Here is a 27947-nt window from a genome sequence, read left to right on the forward strand (position 1 = left end):
CACCTGCATAATCCTAAAACTTTAACAGGTTTAATTTATATTTTGAATAGAGTTTTATGTTTTCTCCTTTAATCGTTTAATGTAATTTTGAGTGTGACTATGGTTTAAGGAAGGTGTACCTGTATGCTGGGTTGGAAATCTCAAGGATTAATAGTGGTGTTTTCCATATTACATCACGTGTTGTTCTGAAAACAAAAAGAATCAAATTAAACACGGAATGTTGGCTGTCATCCGCGCAGCCTGACCGAAGGTAAGCGGGCGTGTTTTAACTTGCGCAATTAACCGAAAGTGAAGCGTGAATGGCTTGCACGTGGCACGAGTCTGTTGGGTATACTGCAGTCTCAACACATTTTAACTTTTTGTTTAGCCTCCCATTCAGCTGATGAAAACATGCTGCATGATCATGAGGAAGGATTACATCAAGAGGCAAACTGGAATGCAGGTGCGGAATTTATATAAAATAGTCTACTCCTCTCTCGCCATTGCTGGCATGCCAGTGATTACCTGTCCGCGTGCCAATGCTGGCATGCGTGCCATAGGTTGCCGACCCCTGTTTTAGAGTATGAATGTCATGGTGACGCGACGTGTCTGTTGTGGACAGGCAGATAGCTTGTTGCTGGAATCTTATCGTGTCGCGTCTGGTTAGGATGAGGTGTTACTCCATTAAAAGCAACATTTATCAGCTTTTGGATGAACCCATTGATTCTCAATGTGATAATGCACAGTAAATATAGGATTTCTAAGGGGGGAAAAGACCTATAGTCTTCGGAAGTAGTCATTGTGTTTAACAGCGTGCCGTTTCTCGATAAATCGCTCACATTTTCAAAATGGCGTATCGGAAGAAACTAGAGACTCTAATCTTTTCACTCAAACAGGTTTCAATGTGAAAACTTCATGAGGTTTCTTACCATATATAGTTTTGTTGCCGTTTCTCCCAATATATAATATAATCTGCCATATTGTTTTGCCACATGACTCGGTGTGTCAAAAGTTTAACCCTTTACTGACAGCCCAGAGTGTCCTGAACTGAAATCAGTTTGTTTAAATGAAATGAAGTCATACATAGCATATAGCGATGACAAAACACAATGTCCGTGCAGGAGGACGCAGGGTCACACAAGGTTAATTAATCATTACTTGAAATGTCAAGTTTTGGGCTCATAAGATAAATATCTAAGTTCCTTGAACTTATTTGTCTTAAAAATCTAAAGACGTAAGACTTTAAGTGTTAATAACTCAAACAATTGAGTACACAATTGAGGCTATGGGGAATCTCTCATTATTTAATTGTTTTCTTTGTCAAAGGGAACTTATGAGGGTATTTAAATAGTTGTTAAGAATTCATAGAGGTTTTAGCTCTTTTGTAGTATTATTTATGTTGTTTTGTTTCAAATAGTTGTTTTGTGTGATGTCACCATTAGAGTAATCTGTGTCCCCTTCGGTCAAGTTGGACCCTGTTTACTATTTCAGTTTACCTTGTGCACATGCAACTGAAGTACAGGTATATATGCATTGCAGTGGAGAATTACGTTTTTTTTTTATAATTGACCTTGAAATGGTTATAATATATATATATATATATATATATATATATATATATATATATATTATTTTTATTTTTTGTGGAGTTTTTTTATTTTCCCCCTTTTTCTCCCAATTTGGAATGCCAAATTCCCAATGTGCTTTTAAGTCCTCGTGGTCGCGTAGTGATTCGCCTCAGTCCGGGTGGCGGAGGACGAATCCCAGTTACCTCCGCGTCTGAGACCGTCAACCCACGCATCTTATCATGTGGCTTGTTGAGCGCGTTGCCATGGAGACATAGCGCGTGTGGAGGCTTCATGCCATCCATCGCAGCAACTACGCTCAACTCACCACGCACCCCACCAAGAACGAATCACATTATAGTGACCATTTTACAAGTTAAGGAGACGCCATCACTCAATTCAATTGAGGGAATGAGTTTACTCAATCAGTTGAGTAAAGTTAACATATTCATGGTTTTCCATATACATGGAACACTGTATCGACCAATCAGCATCCAGGACCTGAACTATACGTTTTACTGTAATGCTGAAAAGATGTTGACCTCATAGTGTTGAAGAAAAAGACACACAAGCTGCTGGTGTAGTTTTGCAGCTAGTTAATCAGCTCTTTTCTTAATGTAAATTATCTCCCTTAGGGCACATCGCTGGAATTGAGGGGGTCATTATTTTTGACAAAAATCAAGTTAACCGGTCCTGCATTCTCCCTAATTTATCAGCTGCTTCCTGTTCTGCCTCACCCTACAATTTAGACAGCTGCCTTTTCAGTATCTCACAATACTGCTATTGTACTTCAGCATCCCTTATGTTTCGAGTGGCTTTACTGTACTTGGTAGTCAAGTTATTAGAAGTACGAGCTAATGGGGTAATCAGTGCAACAATGTATTAACATGCTGACTGGTCTAGCTAATACTGTTCATGAATCAATGATAATGTAGTCATGGAGTGTTGGACCCTTAGCGACAGGCACTGGTCGTGTTACCGGGGAAACGTACCGCTAAGGCCTTTATTACACAAGTTCTGAACCAGGCTCTTGACGGCGGGGTCCTCATAAAGAAGCCCATTATCCTCCATGCAGGATAGCGGAAGCTTTTAGAATAAAAACACTTACATGTTATTTTTGTCAGGCATTTTGAACCACCTAATTAATCTATTATTCTCATCAAGTGCTCAATCAGGCATTAGCGGTTTTATGCCCTACTACCATAATGGAACATATTTGAAAGGAATAGTTCACCCAAAAGTGAACATTCTGTCATTTAATCACACTTTTGTTGTCTGTAACCTGTATGACTTTTTCTTCTGGGAAAACACATGTATTTCCAGAAATTAAGAAGACTGTGCTGGTCGCTATTTTCCACGCAATTTTAATAAATAGGGACTGAGGCTTTCAAGCTTAAAAAAAAGAACACAAAAACATAATAAATGTGCAAAGGTTTAGAAAGTCATCCATAAAACTTATTTGTTTTGTGCAAAAGCCATACGATAACATTGTGTGAGAAATGGACCAACATGTAATTCATAATTCAATGATGAGCTCTTAACACCTCTGTCCACTAAAGATCACTAAACTGGATCAGTTCGATTCGAAAACAGATCATTCAGTCCAGTTTTGTGAACCGCATCTGACATTGCAACTTCTCTCATGAAGGAGAGCTAGGGCAAATGTCAAGATTTTGAGTGGATAATAACTTAAATTTCGGTCTTTTTCTCACACAAAGCTATCGTATGGCTTTAGAAGACTAAAGAATTTTCCATTTTGGGTGAACTATTCCTTTAATCATGACATGTTTGCATGCGTACAACCAGTGTCTGACAATTCCTGAAAAGTTTTGCACAGTAGTCTGCCAAAAAAGCTATTTTAATTACTCACATTCACATCAGCAAAGCTTGACGTTTCTGTGTAGTTAGCTGCAGCGGCTGGCATTGTCTTTGCTTTGCGCCACAGTTTCTATAAACTGTACACGCTATTAGGTTGCCATGTGGAAGCAGGTGGACCTTATTAAAATAAATTGATCAACTAATGCGGTAATCAATCTACTGTATATGTCCATGGCTTAATGCATCTCATCGCATTAAATGTGCCCAAAGCGTCTCTTCTTGTATTAGGAGGCTCAGCTGTGCTTGAACCTCCAAATTAAGAAATCCCTGCACCAGAAATTTCTGCTTGGGATCAACTCAATCCTCAAAAGGAAAGAATGCTTTGGTTTGCCTCGGTTTGGTGCGCTCACCTCATTTATGGTGACACGCATTCAACCATAAAGTCGTTGCTTGCATATCCACGTGGCAGGCTTTCTTTGTCCTTCTTTCTTTAGCAGAGCATTCCTATCATTATTTATTTTCAGTGGCTCTCGACCAAATCACATCATAGTTGGACTGACAGGGACTGATGTTGCATACTCTGTGGCTATATCTTTTATCATAACCAAGAATTCCCCTCTCCCAACCTAGAAGTTAACCAATGACGCGACATTTGGTTGAAATGAATTACATTCTGTTATTACTGGACTGCGCTTAGTAATAGGATAGCTATGATTCAGTAATTAGGTTACCGTAAAGTAATGAGCACACACACTCAACTCATTTTCCAAGTACCATTGATGTCGTTATGTCTTTCTGCTGAGTCTGGTTCAATTTGTAACTTAATTAAATGGACAGAAGCTTCATCATTACCTTACATTGATTTTCAATCTGTCATTAAAAGGAGACGCCATTGACAGGTTAACCGGAGCCAGACGTATTCAGAAACGGTGGGTCTCATTGACTGATAATTGTGTACAAGTTGCTTGCTTCTGTATGCACAGCCAAAAACTTTTAACAGATTCATAACAGATGCACACTCGCATAAATTTGGTCTTGCACTAGTTCTAATGTTAATTAATCTGGATGATTCTAAATGAAGAACTGCGTGCCTGTAATTTGCAATAATTTGCATAATACATCCCCAAACCATTTCCATTTAAGGGCTTCCTTCGCAGTGCTCTCTAAAGATGTGCCACCAGGGCTCAGGGCCTTTTGCGTAAGTGGGGTTCTTTGTGAAAACGTTTGCACACAAGTTAAATGCACAAAAAGGTGTATACTGAAGTGTTCGCACAGGTTTCACGCGCACATTTGTGTATATACAAAAACGCTCAAGCACAGGTTTTACGCATAAATACTAGCATTTGCACATAAAACCTGTGTTTTATAAAACACGTTTTGTATGAAAAAGCTTGCACACAGATATACGCACAAATACTTGTATTTGCACACGTATTTGCATGTAAAACCTGTGCGAATGTGCAAACTTTGAATCATGAGTTCTGCATGAAAACGTTCACGCACAGGTTTTATGCACCCATACGGGTGTACGCGAAAATTTTGCTCTCTTATGCACAAATATTTATACATTTTCGGGCAGAACTCATGATTCACCAAAAGGTTTTATATATTTTTTTCTGATTTTGGTTAATGAAAGTGACCCAATGTCTATGAAGACCTTTGGCAAACATCTTTTCAACGATACAATCCTACGTAAATGCTTAAAGTGCAGTCCCGCCAAGTTCCACTTGAATTAATTGCAATCACTTAATTTCAGGGGAATGCCAGGTTTTCAAGAAGCAGCATTTTTTCCCCATGAGTCAATATCTGTATATGGTTATTCATCATAGCCAGTGCCGTAAACGGCTGTATTAACTTTGCTCCAATAAGTGGATTATTGAGGACAGCAATTTTTAAGAGCGCTGCTTGCTGCTCATACGCATTATATTCTTTGATTAAACATGCAAGCAGAATTGAAAAATACCCCAAGGAGGTGTATAAAGCTAAATCCAAATAGTCTTTATTCCTCTGATAGTACACATCTTGTGTTGGTTTGCACATTCGTGCTGCTGATAAATTGAGGATGGTTTTAAAGGTAAGATTACCTTGCTGTCATTTGCCAGTCATTTCCAATAAGGCCTCTGACAGAACCAGGCCAGGCTGTCTACACACAGCATGCCACGATACAGTGGGAAGACAAGCCGGAGGAAAATCAATTCACTACTGGCAGAGATAAGCGGTATTGTATAGGAAAACACAAAGGCTTCCACCCATTTACACACCGAGGCTAATCTCCTCAAAGCTGTTGCGCCTTTCACCGCAGGAGAGGCAATAGGCAGGAAAATACATCATGGTTTTGCCCAAAATACATTGCGTATGACTCTTCTTGTAGCTTTCGTCAGCACAAGTAGTGGCAGAATACTTTGACGCAACCTAGAATTTTAGATGCTGTATTTTCGTAGATGCTTCCGTTTTTAAACTTCATTTGATGTTTGGAACAAGTTTCAATTTAATAATTTAAAATGTATTAATAATTAAAACTTGGCATGACATTTCTGTACTCACAGGGTAGTTGTGAAAAAACAAGTTGGACGAATTTCTGTCTAAATTGTTAGTTAAACCACAAAAATATTGGTGTTCTCACAGAAATTGACGTTTTTACGTAAGTTGCGGCTTTAATCATTTGAACATCAAACAAAATACAAAAACATCACAAAATATGCGTTTTCTATAAATGTGCTTTATGGAAAGACAAGCATCTGTCAAAATGCATATTGGAAATGAATCCTTTCGCAGCTTTCGTCAGCACAAACAGTGCTACCCAAATTTTTAGATGCTGTATTTTATGAAACCCATTTTTACATTTAAAAACTTTTGACATTTATAAACTCATTGGGCAGTTGTGAAACACAAGCTGAACAAATTTTTGCGTAAATTGTTTAAGCCACATAAATTGTCGCATTCTCACAGAAATTGTCGTAAACCATTAAATAATTCTTATTGAAATTGATGCTTTTAATTTAATTATCCAAACGAAATGTAAAATATCATCAGAAAATATTACATTTCTATAAGTGTGCATTATAAAAATACAAGCGTCTATCAATATGCATATTGCTCCTTTTGCAGCTTTCGTGATTTTTGGATGCTTTTATTTATATATATCATATATATATATATATATATATATATATATATATATATATATATATATATATATAATGTATGTATTTTTGTTTTAATAAAACAAAATTTGTTTTATGTTTTTAGATTTCATTTGATGTTTTAGCTTACAGGGCAGTTGTGAAACATGAGCTGAACAAATGTCTGTAAATTGTTTATTAAAACTACATAAATTGATGCATTCTTACAAAGATTGATGCAAACTATTTATAAAACCATTTTTACATAATTTTTGGCATTCTTACATAAATTGCTACTTTGAATGTAATCATTTGAACATCAAACAAAAAAGTAATGAAAAGAAAAGAAATAAAAATCTTAAGTTGCTCTTGATTTTTCTGACAAAAGCTGCAAGTCATGCACAATGTATTTTGGGCAATAACCTCATGTAGTTTCTTGCCTTTTGAATGCAAACATTTATGCAAGAATGCAACAATTTACTCCGTTTTGGTCATGTTACACAAATGAGGCCCTTTGGACAAAATTAACTCAAAGCAAACCATTTTAATTTGTTAAATGTGTTGACTCTATTTTAGGTAAATTGTCGAATACTACTTTGCACAGTATAGCGTGTTTTTTTTTTGTTTTTTTTTTGCACCATCAACATGCATTTTATGTAATGCATATGTAAATTGAGCCTTTTTCTTAGTTACAGTAGCTTGGGTGTAAAATTGCCCAGCAAATTCCAAAAAAAGTTAATGATGTTGAAGTCGTGCCCTCCGTGACCTGTGCCAGTATGCAGGTCAACCATAATTGACCCCAGTTAAGATGCTCCAGACCCCAGCAGCTGTCTCATTGAAATGTATGACTGTTGGGTGCTTGGTGTCAACAGGTTGAGTGAGATTTAGTTCAGTCTTTCACCATTTCTTCTACTGCACAGCTCACTTGAGTTCCTCCTAAATATTCCCCAGAAAACAGCTGCAAAAAGACTCCAGCTCACTGCATACACACACCACCGAGGGCCATTTTTCCACTTTTCAGGGCCTCTCGTACTGCTGGGGAACAATGTGGCGCTGCTTGTTTTCACTGTTGTGATTTATTTGGGCTGTTCGGATGAATGAGCACTGATGTATCAGCTGACGTTTCTATCAGCCCTAAAGGCCGGGCTAAGCATGAGCTTTCAATGGGTCAGAGCGTTCTTTTGCCTTTTTTTAACATAGATTTGGGTTTTGCCATAAGTGGAAATAAATGCAGCCCAGTTTCACTGCTGTGGGGGGAACTTCTCTTAGAATAGCGATATCGTCTCCAGCCAGGTCTTCTAAGCAACCAAATTGGCCCGGTTGCTAGGGAGGGTAGAATCACATGGGGTAACTTCCTTGTGGTCACTATAATGTGATTCGTTCTTGGTGGGGTGCGTGGTGAGTTGAGCGTAGTTGCTGCGATGGATGGCATGAAGCCTCCACACGCGCTATGTCTCCGTGGCAACGCGCTCAACAAGCCACGTGATAAGATGCGCGGGTTGACGGTCTCAGACGCGGAGGCAACTGGGATTCGTCCTCTGCCACCCGGACTGAGGCAAATCACTACGCGACCACGAGGACTTAGAGCACATTGGGATTTGTGCATTCCAAATTGGGAGAAAAAGGGGGAGAAAAAATAAATAAATAAATAAATAGCGATATTGTCGTCTGCGCACAGGGCCCAAAATTAAGACAGCAGGTTTTTGCACCTGTGCGCAGAGATATCACTCATAAAAAGTACCATAGTGCTACCATGGGTCACTGTGTGAACCAGAGGTCCTCGGCTCAAAATGTTGTTTTTGATCATTTTTTGCTGGTGAAAAATAAACATAAATGAATGATATTTAATGCCATGGATCAATATTTAGAATTCTGAGGAATGCATTGAAGCTAGTTTTTCTTGTCCAACAAAGGTCTGAAGTACAAAGAATGTTGAAATTAGAAATGCACATTTATTTATTCACACAAAAACAAAATGTAATTCACACCTGAATGTTTTTTGAAGACCTGTCAAAAGGTACAGTGTAATCACAAGTTTAATGGAGAAAGAAGCATAAAAGTGCAGCCATGCTAGTTTGTAATGCTGAATCTGAAGCCTCCCTCTGGTTAGTTTACTCTAGTTCTCTCTGGCTTATCTTGAAGTCTCTTAAGCAAGCTGCCCACCGATCAATGAGCCTGATCAGCGATATTCTCTCAGGGCTGTGTTGGCTAAGTGCTCTCACTGTTGTTTCTAATTAAAACCCAGACAGTAAAAACCACCGTCACCTGCTTTCTGCTCCACTTGACGAGCTGCAACTGCATGTTTGGAGACGCCATACTATACTTGCTGTTTACTCACTAGCCATAATGTCCTGGCTTGTAAATTATTTTTCCTTTTTTCCTCGTTTTCTCTATCTCTCCCTCATAGGACCGAAACATACTTTACACAAATACGTGAATGAACACATTTCTAGCTAAGCAAGCTTTAATTTTGTGCATCATTGCAAATGTGTCAGACCGCAACTCATAACGCAATGCAAGTATGCAGGGTTCCCACAGTCATGAAAAACATGGAAATGTCAGTGATTTGTAAAATTGTGAAATCAAGAAATTTAAAGCTGTGGTGTGTAAAATCCGAGGTTAATATGCAGAGTCAAGTATAAGTAATATGTCTGGGTAAAAATATTGATTTTCCGATGCATCGCAGTCTTCATTTAAACAATCTCGATATCTATTCTTTGATCCCAAGATCGATATTTTACTCTATACCCAACCCTCTACTACAATGAGAGGAAATCGCTTGCAATTGCAAACCAAATTTTGCACTATTCAACTCAAAATGTCTATGATAGCCACTGGCTGGTAAATATTCAGATTTCAGTAACCAGTGATTGTGTAGTATAGTGGGGAAGAAGTTCAGCATCGAGATCCTTGTACTGCATGTTGAGAGTAAATGTTTGGTTTGACTCATTCTGCGTGTCCAAAGACGAGATCCACGCAATTCAGATGTCAATGAATAATGTCTCTTTTAATAACTTTTCTGTTCTTAAAAGTCAGTTATTGAACAAAAACAACAAAAAATAAACATTTACTAATCACAGATGAGGTAAAGCAATTCGAGTCTTTACAGAACAGCCGGTTTTCTTAAAGAGACAGTAATGTCAAAGTACTTGTAATTAGTACAAATTATGCATGTAAACAATAAATATGTAACAATTAGGGTTAGGAAATTTAACCTGTTAATATTTTTTAACACGTACATTTTTTTTTACGCAATTAATGCTGTATCCATTATTTTGTTTTGTTTTGTTTTTTACTTCATGAAAATGAAAATTTGATAGGAGAAAGGTGTCCCAAGTTGTTCCTGGTTGGCTACTCAGCCTTACAGACTCCGATTAGGGTGGGGGTGGGGTTAGGGTATCTGCTGCCTGCCAGGAACAAACCCAGTCACTTTTGTACAATGGGCGAAACTTCACTAATGTTTTTATCCCCTTTCTGTGGCTAGCGTTGGCATACATACATTTCCAGGAGGTACTTGCTTGACTCAACTGCACATCCTCGCACAGAAAGTGATTGTGTGAAGCAGTGCACGCTTATTCATTATGCGTGAAGCACGCCCCGGGCATAATAAAGACCGGAGCGCATTTACTGTACAGAGAAATACGATTTTTCATCCGTAAGTGGGCGAGTCATACGGGCAAGCTGCTCACTGACTTTCATCTGAACCCATTTCAAAAGTGAAACCGCCCGAGAGAGACCCAGCGTGTGCGCAAGAAGGACCTTTCCGTTCAGCAAGCTGCAGACAGGAAAACTTGTACAGATTGAACGAAAATAATTGTTGTGAGATTTTAAACTTCAGCAAGTTAAATTTCAGCATTCAATATGTTTTTTTTTCCGTATGTATAGTGTCTAATAGTACACTGGCAATGTACACTTAAGTTTCTCTTTGTAAAATTTTTATATGAATTAAATCTGCCTGTTTGATCCTATAATTAAAACAATTCCACTGTAAAACGCCACAAGATTTTGTCCAAATTATAATTTAACCTGTCCGCTGATTTTATGGCATGCTATACTTGTATAAAAGATTAATACCTGTAAAATTGTCTAATTAAATCTATCCACAAAAAACAAAAACAAAAAAGTGTACATTTTAACCTACATATTTAAATAATTTAAGTAAATGATGACTAACCAATTTCTTGCAAGTTCTTAGAGACAAAGAATAAAGTAAATATATTTATGATAATTTATTTTTATGTTTGTTGTAATGTGCCTGGTACCATAATTTAATCATGATTAATCACAGAAAATGTGTGATTAATTAGTTGTTTTTTTTTTAAATAATCGATTCGCAGCCATAGTAACAATATAATAAATGCAATTTAATGTAAGATTTGTTGATGTAATACATGGATATGTTTTGACCAAAATAATGGAAAATTTAAAAAAAATATTAGGTGATATCATACCAAATATTTCCTGGTGAAACTATCCCTTCAATAACCATAATAAACCGAATAAACTTGAATGATCTTTGTTTAAAAGAATAAAAAAAAAGATCACGTTCCTTTTCTTATATGTATAGTGACTCATGTTGTTTCCGTTGTTTTCTTACAGTACTGGTATGAAGGAAATGAGATGGGAGACCTGCCCGTAGATTTCTCCATTGTGTGGGACAGTGACTTTCCCATCGACAAACCATCCTCCATGCGAGGTAAGTGTCAATACGTTCACTAAGGCAAGTACCACTATTTTTATTGCTCATACTTGTGATTCGGGATTTGTATTAAGCACGTAACTTGTGAAACAGATACAAATGATATCCCGAATCATGTGGCTTGTTTAGGAGTGGTGTGCTAGTTCTTTTCTAAGTGATTGGAAATTCCATTTTTGCCTGGCAGACAATAAAATGTCTAACTTAAATTAAAGGAGGGACCCGATTAATATCTAGTCACCACAGTTTCATAAAGTGATCTTAAATATCATAAAGTGATCTGAAGGGTGGGCTCTTTTGACTTGGGCCAGAAAGTAACCAACCAGAACACCTTAGCATCTGCAAACAATGCCCTGGCAAACAGCCACAATCCCCTAGAATCATAGCAACAAGTTAAGCTATTCTAGGGGCCATTCAGTTGAAGGTCTTTTTAACTTGACACACACCAAAAAATGTGGCGCTCTTGCAGGAGATGCTGAAAATGCGGCGAGGCATGGCGCAATGGTCAAAGCCGTCAGTGTAGTGCTTGTTTACATTTAAAAAACACTTTAAAAACCTCAGATTAATGCAGAACCGAATTTGGTGTGGACAGCTCCTTACACATCTTTGTTTGCCACAAAACTGCTAAAAGTCATTGCACATTTAGTGCATTTAAATGCACACCAATAAGTTGCTAACTATCAAAAATCAGCTTATTAAAAAAAACCTGACCATGCAAGAAAACTTCTCTGTTACGTATGTAACCTAGGTTCCCTGAGACGAGGGGAACGAGACATTGCGTCACTAAGCTGATGCTATGGGGAGTGTCCTTTCGTACGACCTAGTTGAAACCTTTCTACAATAACGTCAGTTCTAAAATTGGCTATGGTGTTTAAGCCCCGCCCTTTTAGGCGCGAAGCTGTCCGGTATAAAAGCGGGCGCACAAACACCATTGCTCAGAATTTTTGGAGTGAGGGACAAGAGCGCATCACTCGCACCTCAAAGAACTGAGTCTGTAGTGCAGCCAGCTTACGCAATGTGTCGTTCTCCTCGTCTCAGGGAACCGAGATGTTCCCTTATGACTCAGTACACTTGACATTACGTCACAAAGCTGACACTATGGGGAACAGAGTGTCATCACGCTGCACTACATGACATAACCTTCCAGAGAAGAAACATGACGCCGCAGTCCTGCAGGATGGCGACCAACATGAGTATGCCGCAAATAAATGACCCTCATGGTGGGCCAGGAGGGGAACACTCAGAATGGATATATGAACTATAGTCATATAGTATGAGTAAACCCCTTCAAGAACCCAGTCGGGAAGTAAGTTTATTTGTAATGAAAGTGCCTGTGACTTTTGGGAAATACAACGGTCTGAATGTAGACGGATGTGTAAAAAGTCAAGGAGCTCGTCCTTAAAAATTATAAGTATATGTTTGGCCAATTAAATAGCAAGCGCTCTAGACAAAGATGACTTGCTATGAGAGAGACGATATGTCTATGTTGTAAAACCTTGCGAATGTGTTTTGAGAAGACCATCCTGCTGCAAAACATTTGTCTTGTAAGGACACACCATTCATCCATGCCCATGAAGTGGCTACGTCTCTAGTTGAGTGTGCTTTAACACCAATTGGGCAATTCGAACCCTGCGACTCGTAAGCCAGGTTGCTTGGAGACGGACATTCCTTTCATGCGTCCTCCATAGCACACAAAGAGCTGGTCTGACAGTCTGAATTGGCGGGTGCGCTCAACGTATGTGTGTAGCATTCGCAAAGGGCATAAAAAAATGCAAGGACTGTTCCTCATCTGAATTAAATGGAGGAGGGAAAAGGCTTGAAGGTGAACCACCTGCGCTGTGAAGGGTGTGGTTAGAACCTTAGCCTTTTCTGGGTTTGACAGTGGTTTTGAAAGACTGGACCAAACTCCAGACATGAATTGTCAACTGACGGTGCTTGCAAATCACCGACCTGTTTTAATGAGGTCAAAGCCAGCAGTAATGCAGTCTTAAGAGAAAGCACACACAATTCAACATAGTCCAGAGGATCGAAGGGAGGCCCCGCGAGCACTTTAAGGAGCAAAGTTAGGTCCCAAGTCGGGACTGTAGCCAGGTGAGGGGGATTTAGCCATCCCGCCCCTTAAGGAATTATGATTAAATCATGTTTGCCTATAGAGGTGCCAGTTTCAGGTGCGTGATACGCAGATATAGTCGCCACATAAACTTTGAGCATTGACAGAGTGAGCCCTGCGTGCAATCGCTCTTAAAGAAATGTACAAATTTCAGGTATAGGGCAGTTTACTGGGTCTTTGCCGTGTGAAATGCACCAATTAGTGAACACATTCCATTTCAGTGCCTAAAGGCGTCTCGTGGAATGTGCTCTAGCCTGTAAAATAGTGTCCATAACTGACTGAGCCAATTCTGGCTTGTCCGCTGTGCTCCGTTCAAAGGCCACATATGTAGGCTTCACAGCTCTGGCTGGAGATGCCAAATCGTGCCTTGTATTTGAGAGTGAAGGTCTCTCTTCAGAGGTATTTTCCATGGAGGTCCGTCCAGTATTTTTATCATCTCCAGAAACCAGGACTGATTGGGCCATTTCGCCAAAATTAACAGGACTGTTTTCATGTCCACTCTGACTTTGCTGATGACAGAATGAATGTGGTGCCCCGGGGAAAATGCATACTTGCGTTTCGCCGGCCATACGTGAGCCAGCGCATCCTGGTGACTTACGCCACAACTGTTGTGTGCTCCGAACGAATCAGATTGTGGTGATTCACTACGTCGGAATGAAAAACTCTCAAAGCTAGAAAGACAGCCAGTAGCTCTAGCTGGTTGACATGCCACGCCTTTTTCACACCTGTCCAGGTGCCGAAAGTCGGGTGTCCATCACACACCGCGCCCCAGCCCGTGTTGGATGCATCTGTGGTCAGCACTTTCCTTCTGAAAATTTGTCCCAGCATAACACCCTTTTGGCAGAAAGCCAGCGCTGTCCATGGTGCTAGAGCAGCCAGACAGCAGCGAGTCACCGCAGTGCGCATGCGCACGAGGCTCCAGGCGCAATGAGGAACATCACTTGAGTCAGTACTTGAGAGGTTTCATGTGTAACAGACCTAACGGTATGACTGCGGATGCTGCCGCCATAAAACCCAGCATTCTCTGAAATTACTTCAGTGGTAATGTTTTTCAAGTTTGAACTGAGACAGATACCGAAGAATGGTCATTACACGCTCATTCGTGAGGTGCGCATGCATGCTCAAGGAGTCGAGACAAACTCCTAAAAAGGAGATTTACTGGATTTACTGGATGGTGAAAGGCGTGCTTTTTGCCCAGTTGACATTGGATCGTATAACCATGTTTGATCGTTTTTAAACACCCAGTCGGAAATGCCTATAAGGGCTCGCCACATATCCGCATAACGGGACAGAGGGCAATTTGGTTTGTTCATTGTATGATATAATGCACCACTCACCATTGGGAAGCAGTTGTGCATAATGTGTGGGCTTTGAAATGGGAAAGCTCTTTATTGAAAAAGTGTGAGCATTTTTGCATTGTTTATTGTATGTGATTAAATGTGAGACACAAAAACAACATATTGAACGATATTCCTTTCCCGACAAACAGCAGTGGGGAAGAGGGAAACAGCATTGTGTGTCCGGAGTGCTTTTGCTGCGTGGAGGTGACTGCCTTCATTTGGGCCATGGCTTGCGTGGCATTACTGGCGACATTTGGCGGGGAATCAGGATGCTGAAGCGACCCGTTCACCAGCAAAGCGTCAAGCGGCGAGGCGGAGTAAATGTTCGCCCGAACACTGTAGGGGACCGGAGAGTCTTCTCGTTGCTGTGAAAATCCCGCCCGCTGACTCGTGTATGTCGACGGCTAAGTAGTAGAAGGCTTCTAGATGAGAGATGAATTGCTGTCTTGAAGGAAGAAAATTCTGAGCAATGGTGTTTGCACGCCTGCTTTAGACAGCTTCACGCCTAAAAGGGCAGGGCTTAAACACCATAGCCAATTTTAGAATTGCCGTTATTGTAGAAAGGTTTCAACTATGTCATATAGAAGGACATTCCCCATTGCGTCAGCTTAGTGACACAATGTCATGTGTACTGAGACGTAAGGGAACGGCAATTTACATCAGACTCTAATGCATCAGATTATTCTCTGCTTTGAAATGACCTTTTTTATGACTTTTTATTGACCTTACCCCAATAAAAGAAAACCATGTAAGGCATTTACATGACTTTACACACTGTCGGCTTATTAAGGTTAATTGGTAAGATGGTGCATGTAAACAGGCTCATTGATACAGTTTCTCATAATGATGCAGTTCTACCTTAAATTTTTAACATCTTATAAAGGTGACTGTTGAGGCAGTTTTAGATAACCTTATCTCACAGAGCAACATTCTAAAGCCCTCTAGTGACGTTGGAGTGTTGAAGCAAAAGTCTTTATGAAAACAAGAGCTCTCAAAGAAATATTGAGGTTATCCTCCCAGCATTCATATTTTATTAACCTTTCCTGCATCCTCTTGAGGTGGGCGGGTGTTTCTTTTTGTGTAAAGTGGAACTTAATGTATCTTTTATTTGATTTCATCTGGATTTCACATTCTGTTCAAACAAACTTAGTCTGTCAGATATTCTCACAGCCGGGACAGCATATTTTATTGATAGCAAGATGTCTGCCTCTTTTACCCTTATACAGTATAGCATCACGTTACTGCCGAGAATGGCGTAGAGTCTGTGTCCGCCAGCTTTTAACCTATCTACATTGTCACTTTGCATTCACTTTCAACACTTTAAGAAATAAGAACCGAAAGACCTCCAGGAAGCTATATATATACGTACTGTATATCTTGAGGAGAACTTCATCAAGCACTCCATTACCAAGAGTTTCTGTGGTTTCAGAGGAATTGAGCCAGGAGAGAAACCGAAACGGACATACTTGTAGCTCACTGTGTGTCTGCTGATACAGTCTCTGTGGTAAATGATTGGCTTCGTGTGAACTAATAGTCTGTGGTCGTGTTTTCAATGGTCTTCTATTTGAAGATCAAATGGGCAATTCACCTTTTACACCCACCTTGCTTGAACCACATTGGTTCTTTGGCTGTGTTCCAAACCCTATTGAGCTGCCTACCTAGACAGCATTTTAAAGCATCATAGACATTCACCCCTGAAGTGAAGGCCTAAGGGGCGTTAACAAGCACCCACTTTCTACAAAATAATGCATTACTCAGTAAATATTGATTCATGACATTTAATATTTTGGCTTTCATCTTCATAAAAGTAAAAAAAAAAAAAAAAAAAAGTGTTTTACGTTTTAAAGTTTCTTTTATTTCTCTTCACGTTAGCACAACATTAATAATGGGAAGAAAAACAGATGCACAGTCAACTTAATACAATGTACAGTATATATATATGCATATTCTGTACTGGTATATGACAGTGTTTTCATTTCTTTTAGATTTTTAGTACAATGATAATACAGTAAAAACATCAATTATTTAATTTTGCAAACATGTGGTCTTAATTATATGACAATTTTTCTCACCATATTAATGGGTTTAATACATAATAAAATTGGCTGTTTAGGCTTGGGTCCCTCGCAAGGGATCGCCATCTTTGGGGTTTGTAAACCCCTGCCCCGGAGTACCATATGAATATCACGGTACATGGTGCAGTATGTAGTCATTCAGTACGCTGCCTTATAAAATACCTTGTTTTGGTCACAATTTAAGGCGGTATCACATAAGTTGTGGATAAAACAATTGTAGAATGTATAGCAAGTAGCAAAGATGTCAGACGAGTCGACAGAAATGTTGTTATAGCCTAAATATATTTAGTTACACTACTGGTCAAAAGTTTAAAATATAATTGTGCAACCATATTAATTTATTTCATTATAAAACTAAAATGTAATTAAAAAAAAGTTTTTGAAATTGATGATTTGGACCAAACAATAAAGAAAAGTAGCCAATAAATGCCCAACATAGATGGGAACTCCTTCAATACTGTTTAAAAAGCATCCCAGGGTGATACCTCAAGAAGTTGGTTGAGAAAATGTCAAGAGTACATGTCTGCAAATTCTAGGCAAAGGATGAGTACTTTGAAGATGCTAATATATAACGCAGTTATGATTTATTTTGGATTTTGTTTAGTCACAACATAATTCCCATAGTTCCATTTATGTTATTCCATAGTTTTAATGACTTTACTATTATTCTAAAATGTTAAAAAAAATAAAAATAAAATTATAATAAAGATTAAGTGTTTCAAAACTTTTGACCGGTAGTGTATATTGAAAAATACATGTGGAAAATAGTTCACACTAATTAAAAATAGGTTATTTCAGTGTCTATTTGAGTATCGCGTCCAGCCTTCAAGGTTAGCAAAACATAGCGCAATGCAGAGGCACACTGGCGAGTAGACCAGAGGCCGTTCTTTTTGAATGGATGTTAATGGAGGAGATGCTTCAGTATACTGAATAAACTGCTTTTGTCATGAAACAGCTCATCACTTAATGTACTTTCCTCTTGTCTGCAAATCTTCAACATGTTTTACACTAGTGTAAAATGTGTGAAGTTTATTATGATAAAATTGTCACAGACAATTTTGCGACAGGTAGGTGTCGGTTTACAGCTCTCCCCATTCATATTTGTATGGTATCAGCAAACAGTGACTTACTGTAAAAACATGCCAGTTTTCTTTTATGCTCTTACCTGTGGTAAAGCTGTGGAGGTATGTATCTCTTTAAAAGAAAATCTGTCTTGTCATTAGCTTAGCAACATGCTAACATGTTACAAGACTATATCGGAATCATCTCTAAGGGTTTTCAGATCATGGTAATACCATGATATTCTTTGAAGTACCCTGAAGTTCCATGTAAATATCTCTGTACATGGTGCAGTATGGTACAATGGTATCAAAGTACCATGATATAATCATGGTATTACCCCAGTCATTTTTTATACCTAGGCAGCATTTTTAGGCAGTACAGGCATGTTTCTGATATGAAGTCTGTTTCAATCCAAACAGTAGACAGCAAAATTATGCTGCCTTCTAAGATAACTTGTTTTGGTCAATATTTAACACAGCATTGCATGTAATTTGTGGATAAAGCTATCGTAGACTGCAGTACAACAAGTTTGTAACAATTTCAGACGAGCATAAAAATATCAGTGAAAAATAGGTCACACCAATTAAAATATGCTATTTCATGCAGTATTTCAGTATGCTATGAATTTTTTATGTATATTAGAGTATCGTGCTGTAAGCTTAACAATATGCTAACATGCTATCAGACTCCATTGGAAACTCTTAAGCATTAATGAAATCTCTGTGCTCCAAAGCTCTTTTAACTCGACATGCCACCTTAAAAACGTGGCGCTCCAGCACAAAACACAAGACGCACATGTTTACATAGAATAATAATTAAAAAATAGTAAGCAAAAACGAGTTTGGTTCAAACGGCCCTAAGGCAGTATACAGTAATTTTACAACATGGGAAGAGTGGTGTTTGCATTGCAAATGTAGTTGACCATTAATGGATTTGCTACCCATAAAGACTGTTTCAAATCAATCACCTTAGAACATAGCTGTCTGTGTAGACACTAGTGGTGTGTTCAATTTAACCTATACTCCCACCACACCAGAACAGCTTGATTCTCTGCTTCCTAGAGGCCTAGGTTCAGAGTTATTTGTATGTGTGGGCAGCACAGTGAATCATGGCACAGTAAACAAAGGCGTGGGCTTTGCCTACCTTCCCCTTACAGTTCAATTATCGATTGGCACCGTGCAGCTGGCGCCACTCCAAACATGCCCTGCATTTAACTGGCCAGCTGAGAGTTTGCCTATATTCTCACTCTCTCTATCTCTGTATGTCTGTTTGTGTAGCTCTCTTGTACAAGTGTGAAGCGCAGAGGGACAGCTGCGGACTTTGTCTAAAGGCAGACAGCATGTTTGAATGTGGCTGGTGTCTTGCCGATAAGAAATGTCTCCTGAAGCAGCACTGTCCATCACCCGAACACAACTGGATGCATCAAGGACGACGCAACGTACGCTGCAGTCATCCGCGTATCACTAAGGTATCACATGTTTGTCTAGCTAAATCTAAATAGGGACTTTTCTCTTTTATATTTTTATAAAACCTATGTTTTCTGTCTCTCTGTAGATCCGCCCACTGACAGGGCCGAAAGAGGGCGGCACACGCGTGACCATTGAGGGAGAGAATTTGGGGCTGCAGGTTCGAGAGATTACGTATGTGCGTGTGGCGGGGGTGCGCTGTTACCCCGCAGCTTCTGAATATATCAGCGCTGAGAGGTGAGTTATACAAAATATTTGATGCAATATATGAGACTATGCAAGTTTAGTGTGCCCTTACTCTGGCTGTTACTATTGTAACAGGTCCAAAAAAACGAGAAAACGTGGTTTTACTATATTACCATATCTAAAACAACTCATGGTATTACATAGTACATTTCCAAAATAACATGCCATTACCATAGTACATGTCCAAAAGAGACCATGGTATTACCATAGTACATGTCCAAAAAAAATTATAATAATTGTTTTACCATAGAATTTGTCAAAAAACAAAAACATTGTTTTACCATAGTACATGTTCAAAAAACAAACAGACAAACAAAGATCATTGTTTTATCATAGTACCATGTCCCCAAAAAACATAGTTTTACAATAATTAATGTCCAAAAGAGACCATGGTATTACCATAGTACATGTCCAGAAAAAGCATGGTTTTACCCTAGTACACATCCAAGATATTTTGTTGTTGTTGTTTTACAATATTACCTAGTCAAAAGAAAACATGGTTTTAACACAGTGCATATCCAAAATAAAAACACGGCTTTACCATAGTCTATGTCCCAAAAAGCATGGTTCCCTTACGATTCAGTTCACTTGATATTGCGTCACTAAGCTGACGCTATGGGGAGTATCCATCTACACGACCAAGTTGAAACCCTGCTACAATAACGAAAGTTCTAATATTGGCACATAGCTTGCACTGAGGTGGCTGCCTTCATTTGGGCCACAGCTTGAGCGGCTTTACCAGCGGCTCAGCGGCGAGTACTGGCGGTGCTCAGACAGCAGGCGTGGGGTTTTTAGCAGGGCGCTAGCCCGAGACAGAGCGAGAGCGAGCCGGTTGTAATGGAGTACTGCTCTGTTTTGGCATAAAATGTCTCATAGCCTGTGAGTGTTGCCGAGTCATGACATAGCGCTTAGCAAACCTATCCACAGAACTGCCGAATAGGCCAGCTGGTGACACCGCAGCATCAAAGAGAGCGGCTATTTCTGCGTCACGAATTTCCATGAGGGTCAGACAGATGTAACGATCCAAAACCACCAGGTTACCCATTGACTTGTCAATGGCTTGTGCAGTGATTTTCGTGGCTTGCAGCGCTAAGTCCGTAGCAGTGCGGTGCTCTTTGAATGTCTCTGGATCGTAGCATTGCTCGTCCATTTGCTTGAGGAGCTTAGCTTCTCCAGCCAATGTGGACGTCAGTCGACACGGCTTGGAAGAATGAACGGGCCGTGATTTCCATGCCCAACTACACACCGGGCAGAGATGTGCTGCTACCGCCTCTTCCACAGGGGATAGTTGGGGCATAACCTTTGTCTTCTCCGTGGTCCACATTAGTGAGGAGAGTGGAATTGCTGTGCGAGCAAGCTGAATAGGGCACGTGCCAGGATTTTATCAGTTTGTTATGAACTTCTGGGAAGAATGAGGCAGATCTGCAGAACTTAGTCGCTTGACGATGTCCGGACTGCAGGAACCACTCATCAAGGCGAGATTTTTTAGGTTCCTCTGGAGGAGACCACTCGAGACCGAGCTCTTCGACCGCCCTTAAATGCGAAGCATCTCCTTGTCAGTGGCGCGTGAATGCTCCATTGACCACTCGCCAGATGCAGCGAGAAACAAAACATCATCCCCAGCGTCAGAACCACCGAACGTGGCAAGGTTGTGCGCTCCTGCAGAGGGCTGAAGCTCGTCACGCACATACTGTATCGGCATAGATGCAATGCATGGAGATTGAGGAGCTCGCGGGGCGTGTGCCGACATGAGGTCGACCTCAAATTCATCCTGCTCGACCTCGCGGCCCCGCCACGCCTCCTCATGTGATCCCTCGGGAATCACAGAAGAGGCAGGTGGGAGCCCTCACAGTGAGGGAAGTGTGTCTCCATGAGAGCTGCCGAACACGTAAGCAGCTTTTTTATCCATATATATATAGATATACACACACACACACACACACACACACACACTATCAGGATTCTGAAGCGGCCCGTTCACCAGCGAAGCATCAAGTGGTGAGGCGGAGTAAATGTTCACCAGAACACTGCAGGGGAGAGAAGTCTTCTCATTGCCATGAAGATCCTGCCCACTGACTCGTGTACGTTGACGGCAAAGTAGTAGAGGGCTTCTAGACGAGAGATGAATCGCTGTCTTGAAGGAAGAAAATTCGGAAGAATAGTGTTTGCGCACCCGCATTTATACCGGACAGCTTTGCACCTAAAATGACAGGGCCTCTCTGTCTAGAGCACTTGTTATTTCGTTGGCCAAATATATACTTATGCCCCTCTTTTTAAGTACGGGCTTCCTGTCATTTTACACAACCGCCTGCATTCAGACCGTTGTATTTTCCAAAGTCACAAGCACTTTCATTATATATAAAACTTCCTTCCCAACTGGGTTCGTGAAGAGGTGAACTCCCCATAGCATCAGCTTAGTGACGCAGTGTCTCATTCCCTTCATTTCAGGGAACCGAGGTTACGTACGTAACAGAGATGTTTTCCCATGTTACTTTTCCCAAAAAAAACATTGTTTTATCATAGTGCATGTCCAAAAAAAACATAGTTTATTAAAACTATGGAATAAATAATAAAACCATAAAACTCATGGATTTATCATAGTACGTTTCCAAAATAACATGGCTTTACCATAGTATGTTCAAACGTGACCATGGTATTAACATAATACCATGTCCAGAAAACTCATGGAAGTACCATAGTGCATTTCCAAAGCAACATGGCTTTACCATAGTACCCTGTCTGAAAAATAATAATAATAAGTAAAAAATTACATAGTACCATTTCCACAAAAGAAAAAAACAAAAACATATTGTTACCTTTGGACATGTCCAAAAAAACATGGTATTTCCGTAGTACATGTCCAAAAAGAAAACATGGTATTATCAGGAGTTAAATTGGGATTCCAGAGGTGGGGGAACCCTAAAACCAGGTAATGTCACAACCCCAACGATGGTGTCTAAATATGGATTTATTAATATGCCTGTATGGTTTTTAATTCATAGAAGAAGATTTTTCTTTCAGATTAATTTTACAGTGATTCTGTGTACTATAATGATTTGTCTGTCATTATTTCTGTATGTCATTATTTAACTTGTCTGTGAAAATACATAATTACATGGAATATTTGGTTTAGTGTTTTACATTAGATGACCAAAAAAAAGACTTTGACTAAGAATGACATCAGATGAATCAAATGTGACAAGTTACCATTGCCCTAGGTTGAGGGTCATCTTATAGAACATGTTAAACCTATATATTATGTTACAATTTAAAAGTAAATGCACATTGTTCTTAACAGGGGAAACGAACACCATATACACAACTTCCTTTTACTCAAATTGTTATTTTGATACTACAATTTATGAAAATGTGCTTTAAATTAAAAAAAAAAGTTTAAAATTCTTCACTGTGGCATGAAAAAGCTTTTTCACTACTGAATCCCACTGCATATTTGCTAGAAAAAAAAATTTTTTGAAGGAAAAAAAAACAATTAAAATAAATGCAGAATCAACAAAAATGGAGTACACAAATAAAATAGCAGTGAAACCTTTTAATTGCTACTGCATATCAGTGGATCTAAGAAGTGGGAGAACAGTTGACTCCATATTACATGATTTCTATGAAACAAAGATAGGAGCACGTTGCGTGATACAGAAGCGGAACGTGTGTTTGTATGCAGGGATGCACGGCCTCATGGCAGTCTCAAATATGTTGCCTCTTCCAGCGCCCGCAACTAGAACAAAGCATAATGAACTAAATATTTTTAAACAAGTACATTCGCTAAATAGAGACAGAATCTGTCAAATGAATCCGGAATTTAACCCCTGCATATTACATGTCCAGAAAAGTGTGGTTTTACCATAGTACATGGCTTTACATGGTAATACCAAGGAAGTTTTTAGTACTTTTCTGTTGGTATGGAAACTTCCCATAGGCTGCTTTGGTACTTTGAAAAGCTCTTGCCATGTTGCTTGTTATAGTCAAATAGTTATTATCCCTGTTTGGGCAATGTTTTGCACAGGAGTGATTTCAATGTGCATGTGTTTGTCCTGCAGGATTGTGTGTGATATGGAGGAATCTCAGATATTGAACCCTCCTGGTGGTCCGGTGGAGTTGTGTATCGGTGACTGCAGCGCAGAGTATCGCACGCAGTCGTCTCAAACATACTCATTTGTGGTACGTCCCAACATTATTCTTTTGATATCTTACCATTATTTTCCTATAGATCTCCTCATCTCTAGTAACATCTTGTTTGTGGTGATTTAGACTCAGCCAATCAATAAGTACCCATCATTTGAGACTCCGCCAATCAGGTATTCTAGCTAAACACAATGAATCATTAGGACTTCCACTCCTACATTCCATTAGCCAATCAAATCTGCTTGTGGCGAACATGTGATTATGCAGTTCACTGAGGGGGAAAAGCGACGTAAAAAGTGGCACAATTACCCCCTCCTCCCTGCTGAGTTTTAAGTGGTACCCAGCAGGAACAGGGCATTAGTCTATTATCCCAAGCCCAGGAGCTGAACACACACACACACACACACACATAAATGGATAGCCCTGCCTGGATTCCCTGAACATCTAATCAATAGCATCTAGGCAGCTTTAGTCTTGTAGAAGGGTAAAGCAAATGAAAACTCACACTCTGGCCAATTACAAAGGTATGCAACTAATTACTGTGAAAGGACAGTACTGCAGCGATGCCTGACAGATCCTGCACCGAAACAAACGAGCCCTGCTTGCCCCAACAGCAAACAGGACATTTCTATTACAGTGATGAGTGTAATCTCTTCTTGTAGTACCAGAATGAGAAAGCAAGAGCACGATCGAGTGTGTGTATCAACACTGCACTGAGCGCCCATCTGTTTGGAAGTTTCCGCTGGGACTCCAGTCGGACAGTGGTCAAACTATATTGGTTTTTTTAATTGCTGATACCGAAATCAAGAGAGCCGGGTTTTCAAGGCTGATGCATAGGGGAGACTTGGGCTAGTTGTCACACAAGGAAGTTGTCACAAGGGCTATATCTCTAGCTATGATGTTTTGAGTCAAAATTCCAATTACACATTTATGTTTTCTCTAGCAATTGTATGAAATGCCTAATTCAAAATCCTCTTAACTTAGAATAGAGTAATTTTGGGGAGTTCTATCCTCCAAACTGCTGCTTAATTTTTTGCTATAACTTTTTGGGTAAACAAGTGGACACAAAGAAACCCGTGTGACAACTTGCCCCGACCTGACATTTTTGAAAAATACCCTTGTCCTGAGAACACAGCCTTTCAGTTTAAATGTACCATTTTATATATGATCCTTGCCTGAATGTTTCCCAGTCACGTAGTAGATTTATACAATTTATTGGTCAAAACATTGATTTGATATTTTTCGGTTACCTTTTACATTGCTGTTTCAGGAATTTGTTTCAGTTTGTTACTGTTTCAATTTTGATTCAAAATGTAAAAATTGAAAAATGAATATGAAAAGGCCATTTTCCTCCTTGAAGGTGTTTTTAGAAAGCCACTGATTATAAAGTCTAGATTTTTAAGCAAAATTTAGTTTGGGGTGAATTTTGTGAGACTTTAGCAAACAATGGAAGTCAATGTGGAAATCTTGATTTTTAAGCGTACTTTTCTGCAGTGTGAATTTGGTGCGACTTTTTCAAAATGTTTTTTTTTTTTTTTTTAAGTATGCGAAATTTCAAAAAGCATTTTTTTTTTCCCCCCCACTTAAACACTTAGTTCAAAGTGTAGTTTGTAAAAAAAATAAAATAAAAAAAAAAGGTATTAATTGCTTTAAACAAACATTGCAATTGTGCTACGCTGGGACTTTGAGGGTTAATGGCAGGTTCCATTGCGACAGCTTACCCCATATGGTGTGACAACATGCCCCGCTATTTACTAACAAACATGTAGCACTCAAGTTGTTACATGTTTGTTCTGAACTGTCTCTTTCCTCTAGACTCCGAGTTTTAGCCGTGTGCGGCCAGAGAAAGGACCCATGTCTGGAGGGACCAGACTGACTATCTCAGGTCGACATCTGGACGCAGGCAGCACTGTGACTGTGTTTTTGGCCCAGGAAGAGTGTCTGTTTGTCAGGTGAGCAGCGATTGCCAGAACCGGATCTTCTGGTGCGGCTCACATCTGTGTCTCACAACATCTGTGGGAAGCAAAATGTGTCATTTCCACATCAAATCAACTGAGTACACATGGAGATCCTCAAATATGTCCACATGCTGATGCTCACAGTGATTTTACTCATCGGTTGAGGCAAGAAACATAATGCCTTAATAGTTTTTGTTGTTGGTGGAGTTGTTAAAGGATTATAACAGCTGCTTATAAGACATACAATGTTGTCATTTCCCTGCTGAAAAGACTATATTAGACCAGCATGTATTTCCATGCTAGTCCAGACTGGTTGATGCTGGTTAAGCCTGGCCTTGGTGGTGGACCAGCATTGCCATGCTGTTCACCAATAGCAAAACTTAGCAGGTGAAGCTGGTTGTATAAGGAAGTCTTCCTGCTGAAAGAAAAACTGCTTAAACCAGCCAAAATTAATGTGGTTTGTAGCTGGTCTTAGCTAGTTTTCTCAACCTGACCAGCTGACAAGTGCCCAAAACCCCTATAAAACCATAAAAATACACCACTGACTTTACTGACCTGGCCAGGCTGGAAGATGGATGGTTTAAGCTTTTTTTTCAGCAGGGTGGTTGGAGGACCAGCATCCTAATTGCCTCATATGCTGGTCTTCTCTGTTGGGCCGTGATTTATTTTTCAAATCATAGAATAATAATGGACAAACTAATATTGATTCATGTATGTTAATGGTCTTGTGTTTTGTTCCGACAGGAGAACGGTGCGTGAGATTGTGTGTGTGACCCCACCATCAGCGTTGGGCTCTGGGACTTCATCTGTCAAGCTGTTCATTGACAAGGCAGAGGTCACCAGCGATACACGTTATATTTACACCGAGGATCCAACCATTTCCGGCGTGGAGCCAAACTGGAGTATTATAAAGTAAACAAACCCACAATCACTGTTCCAAAACCTGTCTACGCACGCAAATATCTCCAGCTACCTTATAAGGGCCTCTCATGCCAAAAGCATATTGCGCTAAAAAAGCAAGAAGCAGCGCAACAAGCAGAGCAGACCGCAGGTGTCTCGAGGCGAGCTTTTAAAAGTATACCTTCCTTTCAACCTGAAATGGAGAAAAAACAACAACAAAAACGAGATGCGGTACAACAGTTGAAATTGTGTGTCTTGCATATGTTCACATAGTAAAACAATTGAAAAACAGCGCAGATGGACACAAAAACACGTGTTAAGGAAGATAGAGCATAACTAAAGGCTGTCTAGTTAGGCGGCTCGCTAGGGTTTGCAACAGACCCACACAAATGAACGCGCATTACTCAACTTGAAGAATGAAGCGAGTATCTCCCATCTAACTGAAGTTCAGTCATGTCAACTCTCTGAAAGATGTAGCATGTAAATGTGGGTATGACATATTTATAGGAAATTGATCTTTGAGACTAGATCTGCTACGCTGCTGCTGCTGCTTCTGCTGCAGAGCCAGAGACTTGCTACTGCTTGAAGACATACTGAGTTAAGCATATGGACATGCTGCTGCTGCTGCTGTACAATTACAAAAACTCAAGACATGCTGCATCAAGCATATATGACATGCTGATGCACAGTTAGACATAAATACGATTCCCATGCAACAGATCTAGACAGCTGGGTGAGGTGGAGGGTTTCAGAGAAAATTCTCGCAGCGTGCTGCAGTGAAACCGGCTAACTTGCAAACTGAGCTAAATTAAATTTTAGGCAAAGAGAGAGTACGCAAGAGTACCGATTGGCTTGACATACTGTATCACATGTGAGTGAGCTGACTAGCTAACAGATAACAAGTTCAGCTTGAACCATTCAGAGTTTCATGCCTGAACTTAGTCATTGTTGCTTGTTTGTTCTGACAGTGGGAGCACCACCCTCACTGTCACAGGAACCAATCTGCTCACCATTCAGGAACCCAAAGTCAGAGCCAAATATGGAGGAGTGGAGACTACAAACGTGAGTCCTCAGCCAACTGTCCTTCTCCTCTCTGTCCCCCACCATTATCAGAGTCATTATGAACAGACTGTTGTGTATGAGATCTCTTGAGTGTATGTTCTCTGAATGTTCCTCTGCAGGTTTGTACTGTGGTGAACGACTCAGTGATGACGTGCTTGGCTCCAGGCATCATCTACACCAAACGGCAGGCTCCAGAGAGCGGGATTCACCCGGACGAGTTCGGATTCATTCTGGACCACGTTTCCGCCCTTCTCATCCTCAATGGAACTCCATTCATGTACTACCCTAACCCAACCTTTGACCCCCTTGGGAATGCAGGGATACTGGAGGTCAAACCGGGGTCACCCATCATTCTAAAGGCACGACCTCTGTTCTGATCTTTTTGTAATTTGTTTTAATTACTGTTCT

The 27947-nt window shown here is 39.9% G+C and overlaps 1 protein-coding gene across 1 annotated transcript in view; it reads left to right on the plus strand.

Annotated features, from left to right (window-relative positions):
• Positions 1 to 27947, plus strand: part of LOC127423915 (plexin A3-like) — a 228008-nt gene that overhangs the window by 175206 nt on the left and 24855 nt on the right. Inside the window, exons 11-18 of the mRNA XM_051668599.1 lie at positions 11084 to 11180; positions 19045 to 19235; positions 19322 to 19470; positions 23535 to 23655; positions 25435 to 25571; positions 26322 to 26489; positions 27446 to 27539; positions 27659 to 27898. Coding sequence (XP_051524559.1) covers positions 11084 to 11180; positions 19045 to 19235; positions 19322 to 19470; positions 23535 to 23655; positions 25435 to 25571; positions 26322 to 26489; positions 27446 to 27539; positions 27659 to 27898 — 1197 coding nt within the window. The remainder of the gene's footprint in view (positions 1 to 11083; positions 11181 to 19044; positions 19236 to 19321; positions 19471 to 23534; positions 23656 to 25434; positions 25572 to 26321; positions 26490 to 27445; positions 27540 to 27658; positions 27899 to 27947) is intronic.

Source organism: Myxocyprinus asiaticus, chromosome 33 (assembly GCF_019703515.2).
Source record: "Myxocyprinus asiaticus isolate MX2 ecotype Aquarium Trade chromosome 33, UBuf_Myxa_2, whole genome shotgun sequence".
Classification (NCBI taxonomy): domain Eukaryota; kingdom Metazoa; phylum Chordata; class Actinopteri; order Cypriniformes; family Catostomidae; genus Myxocyprinus; species Myxocyprinus asiaticus.